The 10,564-nt window shown below is 33.9% G+C and overlaps 1 protein-coding gene across 1 annotated transcript in view; it reads right to left on the bottom strand.

Annotated features, from left to right (window-relative positions):
* The window catches only part of LOC105621911, a 55,261-nt gene that overhangs the window by 10,668 nt on the left and 34,029 nt on the right, over positions 1 to 10,564 (bottom strand). The window contains exons 3-8 of the mRNA XM_012203348.1: positions 8,955 to 9,104; positions 6,171 to 6,365; positions 4,633 to 4,718; positions 2,300 to 2,496; positions 1,857 to 1,974; positions 1,345 to 1,584 (exon numbers count right to left, since the gene is read on the bottom strand). Coding sequence (XP_012058738.1) covers positions 1,345 to 1,584; positions 1,857 to 1,974; positions 2,300 to 2,496; positions 4,633 to 4,718; positions 6,171 to 6,365; positions 8,955 to 9,104 — 986 coding nt within the window. The remainder of the gene's footprint in view (positions 1 to 1,344; positions 1,585 to 1,856; positions 1,975 to 2,299; positions 2,497 to 4,632; positions 4,719 to 6,170; positions 6,366 to 8,954; positions 9,105 to 10,564) is intronic.

Below are 10,564 nucleotides of genomic sequence, written 5' to 3'. Positions count from 1 at the left end.
GAGAGAGAGAGAGAGAGAGAGAGAAGGATAGAAAAAGAGTAAGAGAGAGAGAGAGCAAAGAGCAATTGAGATAGAAAAAGAGAGGGATTGACGTAACTTGGCATGGAAATGATGCACACTGCGAATCGTTATTTGCAGATTTAAAATCTAATATCCTTGTTGACGTGAGGATGTACGTTGTACCCGGAGGTACATTCAATTTAGCGATATTCTCGGTTACCGCATGGCGAGGTTGTTGCCGGCGCACGCAACGGCGATAAAAATAGTTGGCCGAAATCCAAATGGGTTCGCAGCTTGGATTTTTATCTCGGCGAAACTGTGCGAGCACAATGGCCATCACTAGGTCACAACTCGTCCCTTCCGAACTAAGAAACCAAGGACAATGAATACAATGCACTAACTGTGTCTAATGTCCTAAAAATTTCGCCCTATCTTTGCCAGTTTAAAGTTAGTTTTCTTTTAACTTGATTGAAAACCGTTGTTATTACTATTTTCATTATTATAAACTTTGACAACTTTATAACTTCTTACAAATATTATTTGTTTAATAAAGTAATATGTTAGTAAATTTTTAAATCTTTGTACTTCTACTTTGTAACAAAAAGAAAGAAATTTAAATATTGATTAAATATAAATTATATTAAAATTAAATTGTGAAAATTAATTCAAGGTAAATAAAAAATAAGAAATTGAAATAAGAAATATTAATAGTTGCAAGTATAATATATTAGAATGAAAATTTTAGATTTTAAAATAAACAATTTATATAAACTTTAAATTATTTAAAAGTAGTTTATTATTGAAGATAGAATTCTTGAAGTGTCATCTACTAATTGCAGAGTTGCTCGTAAATTTGGTCGAAAAAAGAAAATTCTGTTTTTCTGAAATCTTTTCAAGCTCAGCTTGTTTCTCTCTAACAATCAACACTCTTACGCTTCTTATAGAAAACCATAGGTAACGTATATCTTTCTATCCGCTTCTTTTTTCTTTCTTGTATTGTCTCTTCTCTTTTGCGGTAAGAGAATTAGAAAAAGTAAATTCCTCATTTCAGATTCACCGATAAAGTACAGCGATGAAAAATGCCCTCCGTTTTCAGGAGCAACACTCCGCGTCATGGAATAACAACGTTGCATGAAACTGCACGAATTGGAGCGTTGAAGGAAGTGCACTTTAACTCATCATCCCCGCCAGACTATCCTTTCCCCCCTTTCTCCTCTACATATCCTTTCCTCGCCCATTGATGCTACGTGTAACATTTTTCCCGCTCCATGTCGGGTCCCGCTTTGTCGAGGGGCGTCTGAGCCATGATAATCGATCTTCGTTGTATCGTCGAGACCTACTTACGCCAGAGTAGTCTTGCATAGCTTTCGGATGCGAGAAGACGTACATGTAGCTCTTCGGGTTCGCCCTTGAATGCAAATTGGCAGTCATTATTAACGGCGCCACGGTGCCGCTATCGGAGAGTGCCTCCAGCACCATGTCTCGATTTTTCGTGGCGTACTCTTTCGTGAATCCACTCGAGAAGTCGCCATATTGTTCCAACACTTTCGACAGGATCAACTCCGGCTCCAGTTCGTGCGTCGCCTGAAGATATATTTTACCTCTGTCAAGTCAACACCCCATCACATAAAAAAAATCGAAATGAAAATATATATCAAAATTCTAATTCGCCCCATAACAAAAAAAAGAAATGCAGCAGCAATTTCTGGAGTTGAGAATGTAAAGATACTGGAAATTTGAAGTCATAGGAAAGAAAATGATATCTCAAGATAAATCCAATAAGAAGGAAAGAAAATAAATTGAACAAGAATTGCTTCATATTGGGACAAATGAACTCGACACACGAGTAAATTTACTTTGGCATGGTCTCGCAGGATTTCATCCCGTTGTCCATCAAGCACGCCGTGTAACAAAGCAACTGGTGGCAGGATGTGAAATTTCTCGGATTCTGTTACACCGTACATCAGATCAAATCTAAAAGCAACATATAACATAATTTGTTATTTTTAATTTGTTAAATGTAAATAGATAATTTGCTTTAAAAATTTCAATCCTTTTATATACCTAATGGAACAGACATATCCAAAAATTCATTAATCACATTAAATATTAATAATAGTCATCGGTATAAATATTTTTCACAGTTCCATCTATATCTCGCAAACTGTTTTTCAGTTTTTGTAAGTTATTATTTTTTTTATATATATAATATCAGAGATTAAGATTAACATCTATGTGTAAGGATTATTAGGTCACTTTAGTTTCCTATATTATTCAATAGGAAAATCCCAAATCGTACCTGCCGAAGAGCTGGGCGTTCTCCATTAAATTGAGCGGCTTGTCAGGGATGACGGCCCGGTCGATCAACGGCGCGTAGGCCGGCACGTATTTCGGCTTGTGGATTTTCACGTGTAGCAGCCTGTCTACGTCCTGGTTGCGCAAGCAGAGCGCCAGTTCGCTGTCGCTGGTGGTGGGACAGTTGAGAGCGTGCGCCACCTGAAAAACGATCCCCGCCATTGCTCACGAGCGCAATGAACGCGGCCAACGACCCTGTACCCTCGGCATCGATGTAACTGTGTAACGATTCTTCGCCGTGACGAGCAACGATATGTCTTTCCGTCGAATTCAAATCGCGAGTGAAGCAGAAACATGGCGCCGTCGTTTGTGAAACATACGTTACCACGTAAAAACTATGATAAACGGCGGTTTTCATCAGAAATGTTTTTAAATTTCGGAATTTTTTAATTTATAGTGATTCACTATTTTGATGAGAATTCAAACAATTCAGAACTCGAAGAAATCATAATATGACAAAACTTATGTAAAGGAAAGGGGGGGGTAAGATGACGAAGAGAGTACAATAACGAATTGTTAATTTTTTAAAGATAATAATAAACGAAAAGCAAATGCTTAACTTATTAAAGGCTTTAGGTAATAATATACAATCTCTTATAGTTTGAATTCAAAAATAGGTAACACATTAAGAAATGGATGCATTCACTTGTAATTTTGCAATATTTGTATATAAGGAATAACATAATATAGTACTTTCATTTTGTTAATGAAATTGCAATATTGTGTAACTAAAAGCGAATACTATTAACATATTAATATTTTTTTATTTTTCGCATTACAATGGTTGAAAAAAAGATGACGAATGTCGTGTATGAGTAAGATGACGCTTTCATGGAAGCAGATTGTAGATTATGTACTCACGCGTGACGTTTTCGCAACTCAAATAATGAATAATTTGATGCTCATGGTTCCACAATACAATCAATATGACTAATATAGACATTTCTATGAAGAAAAGAAGAATTATGTAATACGTACACATTGTTCCTGTATGTTACAGTTTATAATTTTTCATAATACCTTCATAATATCACAAATAATATCAAAAATTAACATTTATATATTATAATAACTTTCACGTTTGTCTCATACAAAATACCTACTTGATTAGAAATAAGATTAATTATAAATATTTTTCTGTGTAATATTAAGATATTAGATTTCATGTGATATAATTGCGATATCCAAGTTAAGTTCTTTATTCTTTAATAATTTAATATTCTTTAATAATTTTATTTAAATCTTATTTTATTTTTGATACACAGTAGTAAGTAGATATATTTTACTAGTAAGTTCATTACATAATTATTACCATACAGTACATATAATACAAATATAATGTTAATGTTAACGTTTCAATAATTTTATTTTCATAAATTATATAAAGGTTTTATTTTGTTTATATTTTTCTTTAAAACTTCTTATAATACATTGAAACAATATAAACATATCACAATAAATCTTTTTTATTCATGAAAAGTATATTTTTAACTTAAATTGACTTTTCGTCATCTTATCCACTATTAAAAGTCATCTTACCCACATATGAGAGCAAGATGACGAAATTGATATGTTCTTAAAAAAATTAAATTTTAAAGAATTGTAATTTATTTAACAACTTTATAATTTTTACAAATAATAACTAAAACTGTAGTAAAAAAAAAATAAATCAGTCTCTTTATCTTCATCAAGGAATTAGAAAAAATCGACAAACCTTAAGATCGTCATCTTACCTCCTCCTTTACATGTACAAATAGAAAGTTCAACGTTAGAAAAGGGATTGAAATCTAAATATCATGAATTATATATATAATGAAAATAAAAAATAAAAGATAAAACGGAAGAATAAAAATTTAAGAATTTCTTAAGAGTTGCGATCTCAAACATCTAAAATTCCAAAAGTTTTAGACATTTATATATTACGAATATCATAATTCATGAAGATGAGCCACACTCTATAATCTGAAAATTTATTTCTAAATTGTTTTAAAAAGTATTTTATATTGAAATTAAGGAAATTAAGTTAAAATGCGAATTCTTCACAACAAAATCAGATTCGACGTTTCAAGCATCTAAGCATCTAATTTTTATGAACTTGGGAAAAAAAAGAGGAAGATGAAAGGTTCTTTCAAATTCTAGAATTAAGTCAATCGTGGAATTAATGATAATAAATGCCGCATATAGCAATTTGTCATTCCGCGAAACTGAAATCCAAGCGCATCAATCCTCATCTCGCGTTTTTATTGGCGACTATTATGCAGTGGCGTCTTTCTTTACCTGCTTGGTAATTTGCAATGGCGCCTTGCCGATGGCGTCCGCGCTCATTGCCGACCCTGACATCAGAATAGCCCGTTTGAACAATCCTGCACCAACAAAATAAAGATGTCATTGATTAATAACTTAGCTATTTAACATCGCGTTCAGCAGTTCTCAAATGTTAAGTTAGCGTAGAGAAGAAGAATAAGGTCATTAAAAATTAATTTTTTTTTAATTCAATATTTAGAAATACTTGACGTACAAGAGTTTTAAGGATATTTGAATCTAATTGAAGAAGGAATTTATAGAATTATTAATATTTAAATCATTTGTATATACAAAAACTACTTTTTTCTTTGACAATAACAATGTTGAATTTTTAATTTTCCAACTGCGGTCTAACAAATGATTATATTTACGTCACGTATGGATAAGAAGGAATGCAGCTATTAATATAAAATGGCACCAATATTTTTGAGAACCCACGGTATGGCACGGGCATTTCTGTCTCGACGTGTAAAATATTAAGTCCGGTTATTTTTCATTGCACAATATAATTATTGGCCGGACGTGGTGGCATTGTGCGCCCGGCCGGAAGAGAAAAGTTCCTTTTCCTGGCCGCCATTGCGAGTCGGTCGGGTGAAAAATGGTCGACATCTTCTTTCTTGCTTTTACTCGTTCTCGCTGACCCTGCTCACTGCTGAGCACCGCCGAGTACTCGAAAGTGCTTGAGTGCTCGTGGTCGATGTATGCTCGCCATTGAACACGTGTAGACTACCGATTCTTAGATTCCCTTGTCAAACTCGGTCAAATATCACAATGCAAGTTCTTACGAATCGGAAAAAAGGAAAACTCGGAAGGAAGTAATTGAAGTAGTTGAGATCTGAATAAACGACTATTCACTGGTAATATACTGATCTAATAGTTATGTATCTTACTTATATCCAATAATTGAGATGTGTAAAACAAAACGCCTTGATAATTCAACACTTATCTAAATTCAACAATTATCTAGTTCTTGGAACTATATTTCAAATAGTTATTATTCAATATTTTATTATGATAAATATCCTCACTTTCAATTTTAATCATAAATTCCATAAATTTTCTCAATATCAGTAGATCATTTATTCCAAAGCATATACTGATCGAATATTGTTTCGACTGTACATGTATTGCATTTAATGCGTATGCCTATCTCTCTCAGCTTGATTCCTCCAATTAATCTCACGATTATCCCTCGCCGACTCGGAAATCGTGATCCCTATATGCGATCACTGTACGCTCCTGTGACTATGGATAATGTTTCCAATTACAACGAGGAGAAGGATTAACTCGGATTGCATATAGTCCTTTGATTCTTGCGAGAGCGTATTGTTGCAAACTAGTGGATGTTAAACTTTTTTCGGGACGACTTTCAAAAATTGATAAGACAATAAAATAAGAAATGAAAACTGAATCGTAGAAAACAACATTAAGAAAGAAAGATTTTATAGGAACAAGAAAAAAACGTGATTGTGTTAATGTAATATAATGTACAAACTTCTATTCCTATTTACCTTTTTTGTTGGCAACTGGACTGATTAGAAGTAGATTAGCAAAGATAGCTCCAGTTCCATGGCCGACCAAAGTAACACTATTAGGGTCGCCGCCAAACTCCGCAATGTTTTCCCTTAGCCAAAGTAATGCTGCTATTTGATCTAACAGTCCAAAATTGCTTGCTGTATCGTCTCTAATTCCAGGTCTCAGGAAACCTACAGTAAAAGTCTTGCATTTACTACACGAATAAATATCTCAATAATTAATTATTTATAAAAATTGAAAAAGGAAAACGTTTTAGAAAAACTGAAGAAACTAAGAATAAACTTTGAAAGTCTGAGATTTATATAGAAACCTATGGATTAGATTAATTCAAGAAATTTTCCCATGTTATTTGTTTAAAAGTTTTATTACTTCCAATCACTAAAAGCATAAAACTTAAACGAATAACGAATGAGAATTCCTTGAACTAATTAAGAATCTAAAAAGTCAAGGGACTATAAACTTGCGCATTAAGAAACGATGGTCCAAGGGTGTGTCTTAAAATTTTTCAACGGTAAGACCTGTTCAAACTGAAAATCCAAGAATCCGTGAAAGAAAGAAGTAAAGCTCATTAAAATAAATCCCATAAATATCCATCTCTCGACAACCTGAAAGCTTCTGAGACACACCTCTCTTTTTTTGTTTCTTATTGAGGCTCTCGAATAACTGGGATTCCAGGTTTCAAGATCCCCGGGGACTCGTGTATTCAGTGTCCCAATTAATTAGCTCCACGGAGATGCAAAATTCTCCCCCTCGTGCTTAAACATGAAGCACTTTCGCGCGGTAACGCGATCGCCAGAACTGTTTTTGCTCGGCAGCCGCTTCGCGCTCGGGACCATATTTTTCCCCTGTTTTGCGCAGGGCGGACATGGTGGCGGCATAGCAGGGCGGGTAGAAGCTATCCGCAGGCTCCTCACGGGCTAACTCCACGGCCACCTAGAGCGGGTCGGGGTTACTAAGCGCTTCCCCAGCACTTTAACCTAATTTATGATTATGGTTTCGCGTCCGCCTCTTTTTTTCTTCCGCCAACCACTCCACTTACCGGATATACCGAATGTACTCACACCCGTACACGTGCGCACCACGAGCTCGTCTATTTGCATCGCGCCGTCGCTGTCATCTCGCGAGAAGGGATTGCCGGAATTTCGCTGTTAACCCCTTCAGGACGACCACAGTACACGACAATTTCGGATTGCAGGTGCCGCGATGCACCACACTTCTGGATGGCAGTTTTTAACGAACTTTTTGAATAATGACGCTTTCGCATGACCGCCCTCGTGCAAGAGAAATATATACTATTACCACATCAGTTATATACTTTTTTTTTTAAGTAACAATGAGAAAAGTGCACACCTGGATAATACACGGAATAATTTAACGTTTTTTCATACCAGAAAGTACCATGTCGCAATCTAGCATGACCTCATTGTTGTTAAATCGCCCGTATGAATACGAATATTTTTATAATGTTTTAACTGAATCGAGCAATCCAAAAGATAAAATTTCTTGTTACATCTATGTTACCTCTGCGAATTTTACAAGCGCACAAGACAGCTTTTCTTTTTAGTTTAAAATAGTTGTTTGTGATTAAAATGATATAGTGAAAAGCATCATTTACACTTCCGGTGACGTGATAAATCTACTGCCTTGTATCGTGACCTCGGTAAACTTTCTTTGAAAGCAAAATCCAATATTGAAAAGCTCGAAGCGATAAAAATTTAGATAGGAAGTTTGCGAAGCAGGCAGCAGCCTTGGTAAACGACAAACCGTAACGAAGTTATTTATTCGACGAGGTATACAGTTAAAGTATATTAGTACTTTTCCTCTTGGATCGATCGACAACTCTTTGTTGTTTATAGATAAGACCAACAAAGACGAGCCATCGTGTTGCAATGATCTTTGTATCTATCACATTCTTTCAACAATTAATAATTAAAAACAAATAGATAGATTCTAGGAACACAAATTATATATAATATTAAGAGCTATTAGAGACACGCTATTTGACAAATGTGATTTGTGAAACGAAGATTGATAAAACAATCAACCATTGTACCAAACATTTGGTTACTGTGGTCATTTTCATTTGGATATATTTAACAATACATACAAAATAAACATACAACATGGGCTGAGTCCTTGTGTTAAACATTTGTTGATTGTTTTATCAATCCCCACAATTTCACAAATCGCATCAATTAGCGGCTCTAATAACTTTAAACAATTTCGAAATAAAAGGTAGATAAGCCTGTATGAGCCAAAGCAATTAGCGGTATGTAAATTATTATGTATATTTATAAATAATTACATACAAATAGCATACATTTTGACCCCGATTAGTATCCTTTTCAGCGTTTATTGGTAATATGAGATGGTAATTAAATTTCGATCAAATCTTCTATCGTCATGTAAAAATAATTGAAATTGAGAAAGGTTAAAATTCTTCTACAAATAAATATATACAAAAGATCAGCTCTTTAAAGAGGTGCTGACGAATCACATTAACAGAATGTAGATGGAAGATTCAATCAAAACTTAATTACTATCTCACATCACTAATAAGCTTATTGGTAATGTGAGGACTCAAAGCGAGATCGAAACGTATGTGATTTGTATGTACTTATACTTTTGTACGTAATTATTTATAAATATTGATTCGCGCATTATTAATTGCATTGGCTTAAAGGGCTTCTCTTCTTCCTTTTATTTTATGATTCTTGTAACCTTATTGTATTATTGAATAAAAAATTTATGTTTTTTACCTAGAATACCAAGTCGAAAATTAATGGTAACAAAAACAATGTTGCCGTAAGCCGCTAATATAGTGCCATCATAAGGATTACCACTGTTCCACTCAAAGCTTTCACCGTGGATGAACATCATAACCGGATACTTCCTCAGATTTTTGTGACCTGAAACGAGAAAGAAATTAAATATCTCACAACCGTTTAAATATTTATGTTTAAATATTTATGCAAATGTAATTTGTGTTCTCTTCGTTATTGACATTTAGAAATGAAAACCTTATAGCAACCGTAACCTACATTTTGTAAAAATGGAGGAAATGAATACTTTCTGTCACTCATGCATTTTTACCAATATTCCGCTACGTCAACCCGTTGTTACAGTAAGTCTTTAATTATTTAATTAACAAATTTTTCAGCTATTTTTCGAAGATTTTTTTTTATGTTAATTAGCAAATAAGGATAAAATCTTCATTATTCTTTGGCGATCGACTATAATTTACCTTCTTCAACGATGGTAAAATTTTTTATTTGTATTTAAGAAGTTTTCCTTTGGAACGCCTTGAGGATCTCTGATTTACATCAGGCGAAAAATTATCGCTGGAGTTTGTTCGTGAAAATGGAAGCACAGGATTAGTCCTAAAATTTATATCATCCCCCTTGAAAACTATTCACACAGTGAGTTTTCGATATTAGGGTAACTATAAATTCTTCGCCATCCCTATCCTTCGAACGACGTAGTTTCCTTTTAGCACGCGATCCGCAAATTAGACTAGAACGACAATCTTCTGTGAGATTTATCGGAAAATCCGTTCTGCCAAACTTTCTGCTGACATTTGAATATCGAATTTGTCGCTGATTGTAAGTAAATCATTCCTCCTCTGAATACGATAATAAAGCACCGATTGATCAAATGCGATTGTCAGGAATATAAAATGTCAATATTTATTAATTAGAGAACAGATTATTGTACATTTCAATTATTTAAAACTTCTATATTTCTATATTTTCTATACTTCTATATTTTTCTAAAGTTATTAATTCCTATTGTCTAAAAGAAAGCTATTAAAAGTGAATCTATGTTTGTTAAATATTTTGAGTTTTTCCAATACTTTAAGATATTTCAAATAAGAGATTCAAGAGATATAAATATCATTTACGTGGTAGGTTACATCAAGAATGAAATGGCAGAGATTTCATCCTTTGGCGACTTCGAGAAGCGGCGATCTAAAAACTCATTTAGTCGCGACGCTTATCCCGAGATTTAATTAACGGTTTCAATTATCACCGACGACCGTTCGTCGAACTAACGTATCTCCTATTTCCTCCGAAACGCTCGATAGAATGGCTGGCGCGTACTCGATACATCTCGATAAATCAAGACACTCGATCGCGACATTCTCCCTACCGAATCTTCTTGCCTCCCTTCTGACATCGACAACTCGTCCCATATATCTCACGATGTGAATATCGATTTAGTAATACTTAAGACCCTCTAGAATATGTTGGAGAATAGTTAATGAATGTGAATTTAAAATAAGTAGAACAAAATATTTAAAAATATAATAAATACTATTTTAGCTTCATTAAAATGCTAAATAATGTATACACTTATATATATGTACATA

The sequence above is a fragment of the Atta cephalotes genome, assembly GCF_000143395.1.
Source record: "Atta cephalotes unplaced genomic scaffold scaffold00038, whole genome shotgun sequence".
Taxonomy (NCBI): domain Eukaryota; kingdom Metazoa; phylum Arthropoda; class Insecta; order Hymenoptera; family Formicidae; genus Atta; species Atta cephalotes.
Note: the sequence above shows the minus strand (reverse complement) of the source record. Positions and strands in the feature narration are given on the sequence as shown.